At 41.5% G+C, this 19,389-nt stretch overlaps 1 protein-coding gene and 1 long non-coding RNA gene across 2 annotated transcripts; one reads left to right on the forward strand and one right to left on the reverse strand.

The window, feature by feature from the left end:
- Nucleotides 1-650: 650 nt before the first annotated feature.
- On the reverse strand, nucleotides 651-18,197 carry LOC6579413. The gene is made up of 15 exons (XM_002005273.4): nucleotides 17,736-18,197; nucleotides 11,468-11,852; nucleotides 8,208-8,324; nucleotides 7,269-8,115; nucleotides 6,036-6,148; nucleotides 5,561-5,907; nucleotides 5,310-5,499; nucleotides 5,111-5,247; nucleotides 4,829-5,046; nucleotides 4,694-4,769; nucleotides 4,473-4,625; nucleotides 3,027-4,405; nucleotides 2,336-2,437; nucleotides 2,167-2,270; nucleotides 651-2,086 (listed from the first exon to the last, which is right to left on the reverse strand). Exons 2-15 carry the CDS (start codon nucleotides 11,607-11,609, stop codon nucleotides 1,935-1,937), a joined length of 4,077 nt encoding a protein of 1,358 aa, XP_002005309.2. The 5' UTR covers nucleotides 11,610-11,852; nucleotides 17,736-18,197; the 3' UTR covers nucleotides 651-1,934.
- On the forward strand, nucleotides 14,003-17,737 carry LOC26528111. Its single transcript, XR_001449251.3, has 3 exons — nucleotides 14,003-14,408; nucleotides 15,405-15,524; nucleotides 16,036-17,737. It is a non-coding gene; the product is annotated as an uncharacterized LOC26528111 (long non-coding RNA).
- Nucleotides 18,198-19,389: the final 1,192 nt, after the last annotated feature.

The raw sequence follows: 19,389 nt of genomic DNA on the forward strand, positions 1-19,389 counted from the left end.
CAATATTTCCCCAATTCAATAATATACAATTTATGATTATCATATAGCTTGTCAATACTGTCCGAGCAATAGTGACGTCATACGATAAAATGGTGCTGCCAACTTGTTCAATTAAGCTCATACTTTACAGCAATGTAAGCACACGCCATTTGCGCGCCAACTTGACTAGAATTCAATTTAAAAATCAAACTATTTTTAAGAATCGTTTTTCTTTTATATTTTTATTTTCTGCAAACCAATGTACGAAATTAAATATCTCAATGCTTCACGTTCTTGCATATTATAAATAAGCTACATTGAATGTCGTTTAATTTAGTTTTACATTGATTGGTGGTTGTGATTTCTTTATTCATTTTACGTTTGTTTTTTACTTTTTCACTATAGTTTCTCATTTATATATAGATATATATATATTTCTGTATACATATATATATATATGCATATGTTTTTGTTTGTTTATATATATATACCTTTTTATATATATAGCTACGTATGTAGTTGTTATCATTAAGCTACAAAAACATATTCATAAGATGAATACAAAGTTTTTCCTTTTGCTTTTTTATGCATTTGCAATTGTTTTGGTTGTTAGCATTTAAAAATTTCGCTATGGGATTGTTAAATTGCTTAAATTTGTTTTTCATGTTATCTTTTAGCTAGTTGTTGTTGTTGTTTTTGTCTGTTGTATTGTAGTATATAAATTGTTAAAAATCGCTCACATATTTCAATTCTGGTTCAGCGCGTAGTGTCTGTGTATGTGTTTGGTGTGTGTGTGTGTGGCGTGTGTCTAGTGTTGTGTAATGTGTGTGTAGCTTACGTATGTTGTTTTTGTTTTCTTTGGTGTATTTTTCGTTAATATAAAAGTTTACATAGGCAGGCTTCATGTGTGCGTGTCTGTGAAAATGTGTGTATGTGTGTGTGTGTGTGTGTGTGTGTGCCAACTTACAAGCTAATACACGCTACACATTTATTAACTTACCAATTAATAAGTATGTTTACGCTGCTTCGACTCGACGTTAACGTTTTGCATTTGCATTTGCATTTGTGTTGCTTAATACAGTTATAGAACTTCCAAGAAGTACAGAATGTACAGTTATAGTTTTAGCTTTTTAGTTTTAGTTTTTTATATTTGTTTTGGTTTTTGTTTCATTTCTTTAGTTAAGGTACAGCAATGCGAAAAACGAAAGTACTGCCAATATGCGTGTGTATACGTGTCTTTAGTAATGTAGTAGTTGTATTTAGAGTGTCTGTGTATGTGTGTGTCAGTGTGTTTATCTTTTACAAAAAGGTGGCAACTCTGCACACAAAGCGTAACGTTCACTTAAATCAAAGCGCTCAAAATGGACATAAAACATGTGCAAACTTCTCTCTTCTGCTTCCTTTTCTTTTCCTTTTGTTGCTCATTTTCTACATACAATATTTTTCAAAGTATTTTATGCATAGTTCTCAGTTTTATAAATCTTTTGCTAAAGTTATATATAAACTATTCCATTCTGAAGTATTGACAGTCACAGGCTATATGAAGCATGCCTCTTTTTTTTTTTTTTTGGTTTTTCTTTGTTTTTTATATATATATATAATTTCTATATATATATATTTATATGTATGCATTTGTATATAATCATTATGGTTTTGTATGCACTATATATATTATATGTAGTATGGTTTACTATATTTACTTTAGTTACTTCTCAGCTCATCTCTTGGCGTAAAAAAATTTCCCAACTAGAACTCAATTCTCTTCTTTTCACTTCATTCTCTTCCTTTTCCTCTCTCTTTATCATTCTGTTTCATTCTCAGTTGATTTTAAAAGCGTCTTTGTACAAACACAAACGAAATAGACAAATTTGTAAACATTTCGTTAATTAAATAATAACATTTAAACTATTTGATATATGTATCAAAAGTCTTGAGGCTTATGTAAGTGCAGCGTTTCATAGTAGGCCCGTCTCCACGTTGTGCGCTGTGCCCAACGTATTTGGATCAAAGTTCAATTTCTCGCCAGCCAAAACGATCTCCGATATGCAGCCAATAATTCCACTCAAATAGCGCTGATGCGTAAAGTATGCCACATCAGGCATTCCACCTAAAAACAGGTCAAATTTTTGCAATGAAATACATATTAGTTACAGTTAGTATTATGTATAAAGCAAAGCAAACACTTACCAACATAGAGTCCGGTATCGGTGTTCAGTTGTCGCAGCTTGCCCGGCGTACGCAGCGTCTGTGTTTTGCGTCCGTCCACTTCCAAATAACCTTCCTGGGAATTTCTGTAAGATTATGCAAAAGTTAAAGAAGAGTTTTACACAAGTTTATTTAGTACTGTTTCACTTACCGTATAGCTCTGACCCGATGCCAAAGTCCATCGCTGACTTTGGTTCCATTGAAGCGTATGTCCACTTCGCCAGCGCCGAGATCATAGCGGAAATGTAAATATCTGTGGAATATTACAAACATTTTATACATATATTACAAGAAAATTATATTATAAATAACAAATGATAATGATTATCAATATTTTAAAACATTCGCAGCTGTCAAGAAATACAACTTATTTATATAAACAAAAAAAAACAAAAAAATTAAAAAGATCATTAGAACAATCATTTAACATAATATGTATATATATATATATAATAATAATAAAATAATAAATTATTATAATAAAAACTATTATTAACAAGACTAATTATTTCCAAACAGCACTAGAGCACTTCACTTGAACACAACTGACCACTAGGAGGCCATCCACACGACTGAAGAACATTTTTCCAGACGCGCCTTTAAGTAGGCAAAAGTTCCGCTCAAGCTTGAGCACAATCTCAATGATGAGCACGATCATGAGGAGAGCCTCGAAGAGCAGGTAGACAGTGTGAGCGTGAGCTGATCAGCTTGAGTAAGCAATTTGACCCTCACACACTTACAAATACACTTGCATTCACTCAGTTGCTCTCTCCCATTCCCATTCTCATTCCCATTCCCATTTCCCGTTCCCATTTCTCTGTCCCATTCTCTCCCCTGCTCACCCCTTTTCAATGCCCAACGACAAGTAGTCATCGTGCTCCTCCGTTGTGCCCTGCCGTCCCGTCCAGAGTATCACGCCGTTCTCCGAGTGCGTCTTGATCCGCAGATTGAGATCGATGTTGTAGCTGATGACCTGGCTCATGGTGTCCGCATCGTTGTAGTGGAAATAGCTGTCAGTGCCGGCGAAGCAGGCGCCAAAATTCTTGCGCACGCTCTGCACCTGCGACTGATGCTCCGCGGACAGATCGAATTTCTTGAGAAGACTCCAGTCGGTGTGCGTTTGGGGTGTGCTCGCGGCAACAGCTGGAGCCACTGGCTCCGATTTGAGCACGGGTGCTAGCAGCTCATCGTCGTTGTATTCCTCGCTGTACTGCGGCTCAACTGGTGGCTGCTGTTGCTGCTGCTGCTGGCGCTGCTCCTCCTGGTTAACTTTTTTCTGCGCGTGTGTGTGCGTGTGTGTATTGGACATGATGCGCTTCATGTCCTGGGCCAGCTGCTTGCGTTGATAATCCTCAGCGCCGTCGTTGGCATCAAACAGTGACTCATCGAAAACAAAACCACTTGCATCAGCATCCGCATCCGCATCCGCACCCGCTTCCGCATCTCCAGTGGCCACATCAACTTCCACCGTCTGGCCCCCCACTTGACTGGTCGCCATGGCATCCGCATACTCCTGCTGCTGCATGCTGGCCACCCAATCGTTGTTATCATCGAATGTTAGTATATCGCTATCCGGATTTGTTTGGAAACTTTCGTAGTGTGTGGGCAGGCGGGCAAGCTTATGCGCAAAGGTGTTCGGCTTCTGATGGTGCTCGTGCTTGCTCACATGCTGCTTGCCCACGAGTGGGGCCTGCTGCAGCCCCACAATGGGACTGGGCGCCTTTGCGGCATTCTCATGCACAAAGCGAAAGATGATATCGTCTTCGATTTCCTCATTGCTGGGCGCACCACCCACTGCAGCTGGTGTGGGTGGCTTGGTTGTCGTTGTGGTGGTGGTGGTTGAAGTGGTGCTGGTGCTAGTGCTGCTGCTGGTGGTTGCAGGTGCCGTCTTGTGCTTATGCATATTCTTGCGCTTTGAGGAATGCTTCTTGTGCGCCCACGATTTCTTCGACTCAACTCCTTTGTATTGTTTGGCCTCAAGTGGCTGGCCATTGTGCTGCTTGTGCAGCATCAGCTCCGGCAGCTGCTCGGGCGGCACTTCAGCTGCCTTGTTGCAGCGCTCGTTGTAGATGCTGCAACGGCACTCGTAGCTCTCCATCTGCGGCACACACTCGGCCAGCGGTCCGCAGGGCCGGGCCACACAAGCGTGCGGGCAGTTGCCAATGTTGCTGCCGCCCAGCGCCTCCGCCACAATGCCCAGCGAGTGGCCATTGATGTCAATCTGTGGTGCAAATTGGTGTCTGGTTAGTCGGGCCAGCCGCTTGATAGCTTAACCTATGCCAACTTACGCGCTGAATGCAGCCCACAAAGAAGGACTTGTACTTGAGATCCAATGGCAGACGGTCCACATGATTGACGCCGCCCACAAATAGATTCTGCGCCAGCGACAGATGCCAGAAGCCGTTCGAGGAAATGGTCATGACCTCCTGATGCTGATCGATCTGCAAATGAGAGGGAGTAAGAGAGTGAGAGTGAGAGTGAGCCAGAGTTCGGCTTGCTTTTGGCATACCTTGAGCACAGCCAGGCGTGCGGTCCTTGAGATCTTGATGGTGTGCCATTGTCCCAGGCTCAGCGAGTGTTCACTGCTGCTGATTAAGAGACGAGTTAGATAAGTGCTGGCCACCATTTGCTGCAGTTCACTTACCGCACCACCGCTGGGCCGCTGCCCAAATCAAAGGCAAACTCCACAAAGCCATCGTGCAGATACAAAGCTATAAAATCGCCGCGCTGCTCCGGCCCCGAATAGAGTATCAGACCGTCCGGCTGCTCCGGCTTCAATATGACCTTCAGCTCCAGCCAGATCAAAGCGCTGTCGCCCAGCGGCGCATAGCGCAGAAAAGAGGAGCCATTGAAGGCGGGCACCTAATGAACGGGCAAAACTATATAGAACTGCTTTGGTTAGCTTTCCACTCCACTCCCCACTCACCTGCAAATCCATGCGTATCTCGCACAAATCACCGACAAAGCCAATCGGACACAGGCAAACAGCGCCCTGATCCGAGGGCAAACACTTTCCGCCATGCTGGCAAGGATAACGCACGCACTTGTCCGTCGAGCAATCCTCTGATGAACAAAGAAACAAAGTAGTATATACTATATATATATCGTATATGTATGTGACTTACGTATATCGAAGCCATTGATGACATCGCCCAGCGGATGCTCCGTGAACTTGTAGTCGTGCTCGTTGGCCACGAAGCGACGAATGCAGCCGGCAAAGCCCTCGGCCAGCGGCAGACGCTTGGCCAGGCCCGTGATGTTGCCAATGCCGCCCAGAAAGACCGGCTCACGGAATGTGATGCGCGAGAAGAGACCCTGCCACATGGAGCACATTGTAATGGAATTGCTTGAATTGCTTTCGAATAACCAAACTCACATTCGATCTGCCCTGGACTTTGGTGCCGTGATTGAGCACCAACCAGGCATCCCAACGATGGCGATAGATAATCACCGAGTTCCACTCGTTCAGCATGATGGTCTCTCTGGATCGCACGCTGCCCACGCCGGAGCCGCAATCGAACCAGAACTCCACGAAGCCCTTGTTCAGCAGCAGGGCCATAAAATCGCCAGTTAGATCATCTCGCTCCCCGCTCAGCAATATGATGCCATCAAAGGATTCTGGACGGAATTCCAGCCGCAGCTGAACATGCTTATAGGCGCCATGGAGTGCCGGAAATGCCAGCCAGGAGCGCTTCGCAAAGCGTGGCACGTGCGCTCTGATATCTGTGCGAAAGATTACCCATTAGCTGACTATATATATAAAAATGCAGGTAACATGGCCATTAAATGCCACACACACACGGGCACACACACACACACACACACACACACACAGGCACACACACACATACCTTCCAGGCAATTTTCGCCCGTTTTGCCAAATGGGCACAAACAGCGCGCTGTGGACGCCGTTGCCTCCAGAGCACAAATACCCTCTGCGCCGCAATCCAGATTGCAAAGTGTGCTGTAAAGTAAATGGTAAATGTTAAATGGGATACATAAACATTTTATTTAAGCAGATATCAAGGGGTTATGACGATACTAGATTAAACAGCTAATTAAGTATGGGGATAGAAACTATCCAATTGGCTTAATATTTCCTGAATTGTTCTTAACTTAAAAATCAAATTATTATAACTTCAAAATGTGTTGAGAAATTATACTAGATAATATATAATATAATATAATAATATATAATAAAATATAATATGAAATAATATATATATTATACAGATTCATAATATTCATAATAATAAATATCAAATATAAATTCAACACTTAATAAAGAGTATTCATGTTCTTCAATAAGGAATCAATATTCAACTCTTCCTCTTTCTCTTTCATTTCAATAAACATAAATCAATTTAACACATGCATTCATTGCAAAAAGTAATAAAAAAAAACTTCCTTGAGTAAGTCAACAAGCGTTAAGTTCAATTATCACAGAATTTCACGCCACAATTATTAAGTGAAATTGAATTCGAATGACAATCGATGCCGTTATTCGACAGCAGTGACAATTAAATATCTATCAAGTATCATTGCACACTCGACGCATTCTCAATGGCAAAGGCTCTCGAGCAGCGTCATCCTTTAGTCAGTGCATTATAATTCCACTTGAAATAGATTAGAGCAGTTCTCAGCTCGCTCGATGGCTAAAGAGGGATAGTTTGTTCCATGAAATGGGAGTATAGAAGATGAAGAGTTCATTTTGAGATTAAGGACTGATTGACTCTAGAGATTCCATCTCAACAATATTGAATGGGAAAACTCTCAATATATATAAAAAACATCTATCATCTATAAGTGGTTCATTTTGATTAAAGTCTAATTGACTCTAAGGATTCGATAACTGTAAAGTTGTTCCATGTCAAAAATAATGATCAAGCAAACTCGAAATACACATAACCTTATCTTCTCTTATCATCTGTAAGGAGCTCATTTTGAGATTAAAGACTGATAGACTCTAGAGATTCTATAGCTCTAAAGTTAATCCATCCCAACAATAATGAACTAGGAAACTCTCAATATACATAACTAATCTATCATGCAGTCGTTTATATCCGCTTAACTAATTCGCTCACCTGCTGATTGCAGCTGCTGTTGTTGTTGTTGTTGTTGTAGTAGTACTAGTTGTTGTTGTTGTCTTAAGTGATATGTTGCTATTGGCAGCATTCTTATTATTGTTGATATGCATTGCGACCTTAAAGTTGTCGTTGTTCAAGTTGTTGTTGTTCAAGTTGTTCAAGTTGTTGTTGTTGCTTTTGCTAGTCTGCTGATATGTATGCGAATTGCTGTTACTGTTGCTGTTGCGTCTTAAATTTAATTGATTATTATTGACATCGTCATAGATGGACATGTCCGCTTTATAGCTATAATACTCATCGACATCGCCATCGCCATCCACATCGGCCAAGCCATAATCCATGGCATTGCGCTGGCCATTGGCTTTGTTTGCCATTTGGCCACGCTCAATTGTTGCTCTTGCAGCTGGTGTTGTTGCTGCTGTTGTTGTGGTTGTTGCTGCTGTTGTGGTTGTTGTTGTCGTCGTGGTTGTTGGCACGGCTTTAGTCGATTTGGTTAGTTTGGTGGCTGTGCCCGCTGTGGTCGCCACCTTAAAGTCGGCCGCATCCAGCTCCTGATTCTCATTGAAGCTAATGCTCTCCGCTGATATGTAATAATCGTTTGAATTGACTTTCTGTTCCCGCATGCCATCTAAATTCTCATCGTTGTAATCATATTCGCTATTCGCATCCGCTTCAGCCGCATCCGCATTCGCATTCGCATCCGCATCCGCCTGCCCGCCGGCCGTTGCCACCGCCGCCGCCGCTGCATTGGCGAGCTTTGCACTGAAGGAGGCGCCCTTCTGGTAGAGCACATCCTCATCCGATTTACCGTGCCCATCCTGGCCGCTGTTTGTCGTGTTTATCACTGCAAAAAGCAAATGCAAATCAAATGCAAATCAAATCAAATCAAATCAAATCAAATCAAATGCATCTCAATTCATACTAATTCGCACGCACCTTGACAGCTGTAGCCATTCTTGTTCAGCTCGTAGCCCTCGATGCAGTCGCACTCGTACATCCCATCGTGGATCTCGTAGCAGAGCTGCTCGCAGGGACTCGTATGACCGCAGTGACCTAAACGAGAAACAACACAAAATGGTTAAGTGTTTTTATCTATACTCCCTATCTCTCTCACCCTCTCTCTCTCTCTCTCACTCTCGCTGTTCATTTTAATTTCGAGTCGAGTTCATAATTTCGACTCACATCAACAGACGTGCGTGTCCCCTGGCTGTGTCTGTGTCTGTGTCTGGGTGTGACCGACGTGTCCGCAATAAATTCTAATGAGCTTTACTGACTTAGAGAGAGCCTAGAGTCATGTTTGGTAATTTACTGCCCACATTTCAGATACACGCCCACTCACACACACACACACACACCTTTTTGGCATTGTGCCAAAAGCGAGTCCATTTCCCATATGCAGTCGCTTCTCGTTCCAATTTTCAATATGGATCTGGCCCCAATTTCAAATGCAAATGCAAATGCAAATGCTCGCACACGCTCTCACAAGTATGCAATGGAATTTTATGCAACACAAAGCCCCACCCAAACGAGCCAAACGCGCAAATGGTCTTTGAGCTGAGCCAATCAAACTAAACTAAAGTTGAAGTGAACTGAACTGTACTGAACTGCACTGGAGTCGAGCAAATCGGGGCATCGCTAAGCTCTTTCTGTAGCTCTCTGATGCGCTGGCCTCCATCAGCTCCAACACTTGACATCAAAAGACAGGAAGAAAAGCAGGCCGGCTTTTATACAGAGTCTAAGGCTGACTCGGAGTCTGAGTCTGAGAGTGAGACACATTAGACTCGGCTGGAGTGCAACGAGTGCCGATTCAAGTGGAACAAGTAGCTAAAGTACTCGAAGAGCGCTGAACGATTAAGTCACTCGAACTATTGTTGGGCGGTGTGGGTGTGTGGGTGTATGGGTGTGCTACATACACAATTGTAGCGAGTAACTATTGAGAAAAATAATTAGTGACAAGTAAAAGCAAAACTGGAGAGGTCTAAGGAGTAATAGGTAATGGTCTGAGTGGGTGGTATATGATATAAATACAAAGCAAACCATTCCAATATAATCTAAAATGATTTAACGAATGTCTGTAGGTACCCAAGGAGAAGAGCAAGGAATTGCGATTCAAATGGATCAAGTAGAGGGTGTATACAGTAAGTTCTTAATATAAAGCTGATGGATTGGAGTAAGTGCAGTATAGCGATTCCAGAGTAGTCCAGTCGAGTGTATCAAATAGAGTGTAGAGAGGAGAGTTTAGAAGAGTGTTGAAAGTGGAGAGTAGCAATTCTGAGTACCGTGTCGAGTGTAGTGAGGCGACTGTACAAGAGTATAGAAAATAGAGTGTGTAATGAGTCGACAGTAGCGAGTCGAGTATGGTGAGTCGAGTACAATGATCGAGTGGAGCAAGTTGAGCGTAGAGTGTGGAGTGTAGACAGTCCAGTTCTGAGAAAGGTATATGACTAATTAAGAGTGTAGCAATAGAGTAGAGTTTAGTCTCGGGATAACTAGATAACTAATATCGATCAATGATCAATGTGCACGAGTCTTTGTTACTCAAAGTGAAATATAGAAAGTGAACTTTTCGCGAATTTAAGGCAACAACTGCTGACCCAGTAAACTATAAGAAATCCTTGATTTCAATGCTGGCTAACTTGATGTCTCTAGGCAGCTTACACTGCCAACTTTAAACCAAACTCTAACGAGCAGTAGTTATACAACTTATATGTTACTTTCATGTTTATAATAGAACAACTATCAAGTGCTACCAAGTGAGCCACTTGACTGAACCAAACCAGTCCACAATGTCAGTCTTTTCAAAGTCCAAAATCAATTCAATTGACCCAAAAACCACTTTTTATTTTTAGCCGAAATACTTTTGAAGGACATCGCAGTAAATAAGCATAAATAACTGAGAGACAGCAGGCCCAGCACTTAGCCTGGAATACTAAGTACAGTCAAATTCAATTTAGAGCGCAATATTTATTTATGTTATGTCAGTTGGCAATATATATATATATACATATATGTATATATATATTTTTTATAACATGAAAAGCCTGTTTGCAAGTTTAAACCAATTTCAGAATTTGCTCGTGTGGAAAGTTTCACAAAATCGCGCGCCTCGAGCGAATGTTTTTCTTCTTTTCCTTCTTTTTTTCGTGAGTTCTAATTGAACTTTGCTTGTACTCAGATTAACATTACAGTTATGTGTGCATCGCATAACCATAGCAGGTACATACATATATGTGTACTCACACATAACATACGTACGTACATCGTATCAGATCACATAACGGTTACCAAGCACTATTGGTCTTTGTCAAAAGCTTACGTCATGCTGGCAACTGCTGCTGCTGCTGCTGCTGCTGCTGCTGCTGCTGCTGCTGCTGCTGCTCTGCTTAGCTGCTATTCTATTAAATGGAACACGCAACAACACGCTTAAAGAGCCATCAAACCACACACACACACACACACAAACAGGTGGGCATATGTGTGAGTGTGTGCGATTGCTAGTTGATTAAGCAACTGTGTGGTGGCGATTAAAGTGCACTGGACACTCAACACATTTGCATTTGCACACACGCACATGCAAACAGTTGTGAATAGTGTGTGCTATGCCACGCATCCCCCCTCCCCCACGCCAGTTGGCAGCTCGTCTCGTCTGCTTTGGAGTTGATGGAGTAGCAGAGTAAAGCTTGTCGTTTGCCATTGCGTATTAAAATTGAAATTGAAAAATCGCATATTGCATGCAATTGAAATCGAAGTGTCAGCAGCAGCACACACACACACACACACACACGCACAGAGTGACAGAGAGAGAGAGCGAGAGAGGGAGAACGAGAGTGAGAACGTTAGTTATGTTGGTGTTGGCGTAATAAAGCGTGTGGGCGTCGTGTTGCGTTTAAGCGCTTGAAAATATGGCCAAAAACATTGCATAACAGTGACACACACACACACACACACAGACACACGATTGTTATGTGCGCATGTGAAAGGCATAATTAAGTCGCTCATTAATGTCAAAGCCAAACCAGACAGACAAACAGACAGAGAGACAGCCAGGCAGCCAGCCAGCCAGGCAGTCGAGGCCAAGCTCTGGCTCTTCACTTATTGATATGCTGCCAAAATTTCCACAATTGGACAGCTCGCAAGGGCTGCGGTTGCAGGGGGCGGTGTGAGGGGCTGTGGTTAGTGTCAGCTGTCATACGCACCTTGAAAAGCTGCCTCCTCGGGCTCCACAATGTTGCTGCCGTTGGCCGCCCAGCTCAGCGATAGCAGGAGCAGGCAAATATGTAGCAGGCGTGACAGTCGTTGAGGTCCTTGCTGCAGTTGTTGTTGCTTTGATGTGAACATTTTCGTACGAAATGTTGCTGTTGTTGTTGCTGATGTTGCTGCTGTTGTTGTTGTTCCTTGTTGTGTGGCTGATATGTTGCCACTGCTGCTGCTGCTGCTGCTGCTGCTCCAGAAACTACGCCAGTTAAGTATACGCACAGTTCACACGATCGTTGGCCGTTTTAGACGACTTCGGCCAGCAGCCAGCGCTGAGCATTGAGCGTACATGCGTCTCGACGTTGCCTCTGCGACTGCGACGGCTCCCTGTTGATATATATCAAGCACAAGCATACCACAAGAGCAATTAGTAATAGTAAAGGTGAAAAAGAGAAAGAGAAACAGAGACAGAGAGAGAGAGAGAGAGAGAGAGGGAGGTAGGCAGGTAGGCCAAAGGCGCAGGCAAATCAAGTGGTCATTATAATATAACCACAAATTGCTAAACACGCAACGCACACGGACTCACACAAACATGATTCATGGCTGTTGCCTGATGGCTCTTGCCACATGCCGCATGCCACTTGGCCCCGCTCCCGCTCCCACCGTGCCGCTCTTTCCCTTTGCCAGTTGTTAGCAGCCGTAAAATCAATAAACACCGTCATGGCAACGCCACCACAACAAATACTAATAGTAGACAATGTGCCTCATTCTCTACAATTTGTTACCATTTGGCTAAGCCACTCCTACAAATACATATATATATGTATATATTTGTATATATGTATATATATACATCTGGTGATCCCGTGGCCCTACCTTAAGCCAAGTGCCTTGGGGCAAATGCATGTAATTAGAAATCAATACGACAATTGGGCATATTGTGTATAAGACAGTAAAAGCTGAAGCAGCTGCAAAAACAAAAATGTAACCCATTCCCATTTCTGATTTTTTCTTTGACATTTTATCATTTTCGTTGGCCAATCGAAATTGAAATGTCAAATGTTGAAAATCAGGCTGGAGCTGACGAAGACTCTTAGGCCGGGTCACAGACCCAAACACGCACACACACATACGCACGCACGCATATGTAAAACTTTACATATAAATATATATCAGAATTTGTATGCGTATGTGCATGTGTATTTGGTACACACACTCATGCGTGGCACTTAACCCGTGCTCAAAAAATATGTAGCATACTTACTGGGGCAAAAATTGCAGCCACAGCATGAAATCTTTCTTCATTGCTACAGCTATTTGACGTTGCGGCTGCTCTTGCTGTTGTTGTTGTTGTTGTTGGTGATATACCCTGGGAGCATAATAGCCGATTGGGTGAAATCAATTGATGGCTAAACTCTTTTTCTTGGCTAAATAAATTAAAGTCTAGCATAAAAATTTGTTATTTGTGTGCACTTAACATATACTAATGAATAATGTTAAGTAAATTTGCAGTTCTGTTAAATGCAAGTCTTACATTGCGTACTCTCTGCAAACGTAGCCTTTAACAAGCAACTGTTATTAACAGCAATGATCTCTCATTCTAATTGCTTACTAGTTTCTGTTTGTCCGTTTATTTCCTGGCAAACTGTTATTTAACATCGCCATCTACTAAACATAAATGCATGCAATGTTAACAGAGCAAGACTTGAGTAAAATAATGATAGTTAAAATTGACATTTACTGAAAATGCCATTTTCTTAACAGCAATATTTTCATATTTAAATATACTATAAATTGCAGTAATATATGCAAATTGAATCTTCTTAATGCAGTTCTTTTGTTTTCCAGCGAATCACAATGCCAAATTGAGTTATAGGGTATTTTAATATTGAGCATGCCCCACTGTAGTAATTCTTGTTGTTTTTATTTTTACTTTATTTTTATATCAAGTTTTGTATGCCTGCGCTTAAAATCGCGACGTCTGCCGTTGACTCGGCCCATGGGGCGTGAATGTGGGCTTGGGCGGGTTGCTGCTGGGCTGTGAATGAGTGGGTGTGTTTGTGTGTGTGTGTGTGTGCGCGCTATGTGTGGGTGGCTGGGCTACTTTTACGTGTGTGCGGGTGTTGTTGTTGTTGTTGTTGCTGCGGCTGTGTGCGTTGCTGTGCGTGCAAAAGTTTTGCAAGTTGGACTTTGGTAGGCCAACATCCACAAACAAAAAAATAAATAAAATAAAGAGAAAAAAGTGAAAAAAAAAAAACAACACATTTTGCCATTTGTACTGTCTCGAGTTTTTGGGTGTTTCAGAGTCGACCAAATGTTACCGTATTCATTTATATCGATTTTTCCACCTTGGCTATTTGCACTGAAGTCTTAAGCACGCACACTAACTAACCCATACACACACACACACACACTTTGACATACTACCAAAGGCTCACACACATACTTTTTGATATGTTTTTGTACTCTCTCTTTCTCTCTCTCAACGTTTATTTTCATTTTTCTTTCATTTCATTTCGGTAATATTTTTTTCAATTTTGTTGTTGTTTTTTTTTTCTCTTTTTTGATTTTGTTGTTGCTTTTGCATTTTTATTGCGTTTTTAATGGCATTTCTTTCCGGTACGACGCCTCCGAATAGCCAGCAAATGTTGAAGGCTGTCGCACAAGCTTCAGCCCCAGTTTCAGCCCCCAGCTTTAGCTTTCAGTTTTGGCATCAGCTTTGGCCACAGAGCCAGAATGCATACATTTAACTAGGCTGGGATGTAGCTGGGATGCCCGTGTGTGTGTGTGTGTGTGTGTGTTTGATGTGGGGCATGTGGCATGTGGCATGCGGCACATGAAAACTCATTATTCAGGTAAACGCAGCCAAAAAAGAAATAAAGTAAAGTAAAGAACGTGCGCTCATTTGGCTGGAAAATTTTACAGCAGTCCAAGTTGTTAGTGGTAAGTGGCAAATGGCAAATGGGTAAGTGGCAAGTGGCAAGCGGTAAGTGGCAAGTGGCCATTTGGGCGCTTTAGACTACGCTTTCGGCCGCAGGCCCCAACTAATTACACATTGATATTGCCTCCAAAATCAAAATTAATGACACTTAGTCGCAGTCTCCGAACTTCTGCAATGGCCGACATCAAGTTGATCAACCCAATTATGCGGCTAATGGCACTAAATTAACATCGAGTGGCATTGATTTAATTACACAATTATTCTCCCCATCAGTTGTCTGTCTAAATGCACAATAAACGAGACGGAATGCTACAAATGTCATTCTCTAGTTGATTCGACTCAAAAGTATGCTACGATTCCGTGACCTTCTCTTCCACTACTATACGGCGTTTTCCTTCCTTCATTTATTTTCATTTGTCCTTGGCACTCCTCTATTTTTTCCTCCTATCCTGCCTGTGCCTTCTCCACAGTATGCTCGTTTATGTCTCTATTCTTAATGGCACTTCTGTTTCTCATCTATTTTACCCTCTTCTATTTGTTGCTCTTTCTTATACACTCTTTTATTTTCTTTGTCCTCAGCAGGCATTTCTTCTCATTTGAGTTTAATGTTCTATCTCTCTCTTTTATTCTTATGTCTTGGATCGTCTCATTTTTTTTAAACTCTCTTTTACTTATATTTCTTCCTGAATTTCTCATCTTCTGTCTATTTTCTTCTCTTCGCTTTATATTTATACTCTTCTCAAATCTTTTTTATTAAATATTATGAATTCCCTTATCTTCAATTTTCCATTATTTCCATTCATTTGTCTTCTGTTCTCCATTCTTTTGTTGTTCTTTTTCTTCTCTTCTCCTTTACTCTATGCATTTTACTCAATTAATAAGATTGCAACCAAGATCTGAGCAAATATTTTATGACAGTTTTACCTGAAGTTTTTAGAAAGTTTATGAGAATGCATACAAACGTAAACTCATAATATTTTCTTGTTTTTCTTCTCCAGCAAACAAAGGGAAGTGTTGGAAAGAGTGTTGGGCAACGAGAAATGACAACGGGGCAATTGAAGCTCACTTGAGTGCCACAGTGAAAATCATAACTAATGGCAATAAAACTTGTTTGTGTGGTAAAAATAACTTTTTATTGTATAAATGCAGAAATGATGAACAATTTTGAAGTTACATGTATAAAAGCTGAACGTGAAGTTATAAGTTTATTGCCACTTAGCTAATTTGTGACACAGAAAAGTTTTATTTTAATTAATTGTATTGCATGACTACTATTTTATAGCTTATGTTCTTCTTTCTCTAATTAACTCTTATTATAAATTAAAAATTATCCTCTACTTTTATACAGCATTATCTAATCTTATAAGAACTATTTGTATGTTAATAAAATTTCTAGTTCATTTGCATTAACAGCACTGTTAAACTCATACGTCACTTTTCGCTTAACTCTTTAGTTGCAGCAATTCTTTTCAAGTAAGCCTCTGCTTAGACTATGCTATTGCTTTCTAGCTGCTGTATTGATTGGCATACAGCTTTTCTGTTAAGTTACAGTTTAGTTGCCGTTGTATGCTGCAAACTCTCGAAGATTCATTTACTCACTTTCTCTTTCTTTCTTTCTTTGATCCTCAGATTATTAACATTTGGCCTCGCAGCTTAACAGCATTAACATGTATGTGTAGGTACTTGGATATGTGTATGAGTGCGCTTATCTAATTGTGACCTAAATCGCACAAAGGACCCATTATCTATTATATCTGCTGAACAATGAACTGAAACTACAACTTGATTAGCTGAAACAAGCGAAAAACACACGAGCCCAAACCCTATCTTCTATGCGGGCTATTCTATAGTATAAATTATTGATTTAAAACTACAGCAAGGCCAACTGCCAGCAGCGAACAGCTAACACAGCACAAATTATATCCTAGCCTCTCCAATGAGTGCTTACTGTTTGTGCAGTTCTTGTTGTTTTTGTTTTGTTTTGCTGATGATTTTTTGTGTTGATGTCACGCAAAACTTAATACCCAAAGCCAATACGAAAAGCGAACGGTAAATATACGCACACACATACACACTCATACATAGACGAACATAAAGAAATAAAACAAACAGGGAGCATTAAAGTCAATGAGCGCAAAAAAGAGAGAGGAGCTGTTGTAACAGACAAAACTACAGCCGCCGCCGCAGCAGCAAAAGAATCAACAGCAACAACAACAACAGAGCTAACAGAAAATAACCGCAAAAGAAAAATCGTTAAAGCAGCAATAAATTGTGTTTTTATAAGGTAAATAGAGCAAAGCCCGTTGAGAGCCAATTGAAGGCAGACCACAAAATACAAACAGAAAACAGAACAAGAAAAAAAGAAACAGAAAACAGAAACAGAACTGAACAGCCAGACAGAGGGACATTTTGATGGGAATGTGAGGCGTTCCTTGGGGGCTGCTTGGACCGAGCAGCTCACGCATGACAGACTGACCCAAGTTACGGCCCAATCAGACGCACACAAACACACACACACTCATGCATATAACGTAAAAGTTTGGCGCGCGTTTTTGCTGTTAAATTCTTAACGTTTGACATGCGTCTACGTATAAATATGTGTCTGTGTATCTGCGTGTGTGCCTCTGTGTGTGAGCGCGTCTCTTGCGCCTAATTTATGGCAAATTCACAGGTGCGCATATTACTTGCGCCCTGTCAAAGACGTCGCGCTGAGCTCTACAACAAAAGCAAACAGCAGTAGAAAGCAATTTCAAGCAAGGACTAAAACAAAAGAAGCTACATACACACGCAAGCACACTCAAGCTGAGCTGTAATGTAAGAGTAACAGCAACAGAAAGTGTCGTGCGTGTGTGTGTGTATGTGTGTGGCTATTGCAGCCGCAGCTTTGTGTAGCTATATGTTTGTGTGAGTGAGTGCTGGGCGACATTATATCAAAGACATTTGACTGACTGCAAAATGGAAGTTGGCAAACGAGTGTAAGAGAGAAAGTCAGTGGCAAGCAAGAGAGGGAGTGAGAGCGAGAAAAACGTCAACATAGCGAACATTGCCCGGGCCGAATGCGTTCTTTGAGTGCAACCAGCAGGCAAAATTGTCAAATATAATATATGTAAGTATGTATGTATATATAAATGCACACATACATATATGCATAGTACAACAGTAGTTCTTATATTTAATTCGCTCCTCTTGCTCTGCCGCTTTCCCGCCGCTCTACGTAGTGCTCAAGTGCCACTTTAAAGTGCGCTCTTGCTTGCCTAACATAAATTTCCATTATTTCATTTCGCCTCGTTTCTCCAACTACAACAACAACAACAACGTTTACTACTCACTTGTATTGGCTCTGCTTTTTGGCGAACGTCCGCCTCGTTGACGGCGACGTCGTCTTCGTCTTCGTTGATTTCTGCTGCTTTATTTTCGGCGTTCAGCGATTTTCGTGGTATTTACATCAAAGCACACGCACTCACACACGCACACGGTCACACACACGCACAGTCTCTTATGATGTCTTTCACATTGCACATTCGACTCTTGTACAGCCGACGTTTTTTCTTCACACTTGACACCTCATTATTTTTTTATGCAAATTTCATGTATTTATTTTGTTTTAACTTTCTTTTTTTCCATCCAACTAGCTGTTGTTGTAGCGCGTGTGTGTGTGTATATGTTATATTTTGGTTGTATCCTGCGAAAGATTGTCTCTGTGGCGGCGCCGTTCCGATAGCCGTTTCTGTGGAGCGTTTACGTTTTTACACTCTAATTGACGGGAGACTACTGCGCGTATCGAAGCCGTTGCTGATTGGAACGAAGCGAAACTCTGCCAGAGTGGAGAGCAAGAAGCATGCTAGCGCAACAACAACAGCGAACGAAACACCTTTGCCAGAGAGAATGACAGTTGCGTTGTTGTTGTTGGTCTTAAAGTGCCCAAATCGCGTTCGTAGTATCCGTTAGTTGATTATCCGAGTATGTAAAGAGGCGCCAAATATGAACGAACACAGGCTATCATCGGGGTAGTTTAGGGTAGTCAAAACACCTAAAAATTTTAAAAATTAGCAATTATTTTAAAACATTCAAAATATTATTATTTGTTTTTAGAAACAGAAGCTTGAAAATTTAGTTTAGATTATTGTATTCGATTTAAACTTTTTGTTACCTATAAATTTAGTAAATACAAAGTGTTTAACAAATCGGGATAATAACTACTAAGTTGTGTTGACAGCCCTTTTTTTCGTATGTAGCTTCTGCTTCCTCCTTCCATGCTCCCAGCTGCCACCTTCTATCCAAAAGAGCGCATTCGCTATGGCGCCTGCGCATGGAACGAAATGAAATTGAAACATGCCAAACATTCCGGGCTCAAGTTACAACAACAGCGCTCCAAGAGCTGTCAGCGCCAGTGACAGCGGCGCTATGTTAAACAACATTTTGTTGTTGCTGTTCTTGCCAGCGAACTTAACATCACAATAAACACCTACCAGCAGGCAATCGACACTTGAAGGCACACACACACACGAACGTACATACATATGCTTAAGCCTTTCAAATGGAAAGGACGAGACGAAGGGCAGCAAGTCAGCAATGACAGCTGATCAGGTTGCAGGGGTTGTTGTTGTTAATGTTATTGTTGTTGTTGAAAATGACAAAAGAAATGAAAAACAAAATAAAACTGAAGTGTGGGCAAGAGCTTAGGCTGCTAACTCCTGTGGGCTGTGTAACTGAGACTTGACCATGTGAACATGTTGTTGTAGTTACTGTTGTTGTTGTTGTTGTTGCTGCACTGGCAGTCAACTTTGCTAATGACCAGGCCCGCCCACCATTCGTGGACCCTTTGACAATGCGCTGCTAAGTCCTTTGCCTTTGCCAGCGGCTCTGCCTGGCCAAAAGGGCAAACCCCATGACATGACACACAGACAGGAGTGTTGTCTCTGTGTGTGGGTGTATGTGTGTGTGGGTGACTGAGTGAATGTCTCTGTATGTGACCTCTCCCTC

The sequence above is a fragment of the Drosophila mojavensis genome, unplaced genomic scaffold (assembly GCF_018153725.1).
Source record: "Drosophila mojavensis isolate 15081-1352.22 unplaced genomic scaffold, ASM1815372v1 contig_80, whole genome shotgun sequence".
NCBI classification, from domain to species: Eukaryota; Metazoa; Arthropoda; class Insecta; order Diptera; family Drosophilidae; genus Drosophila; species Drosophila mojavensis.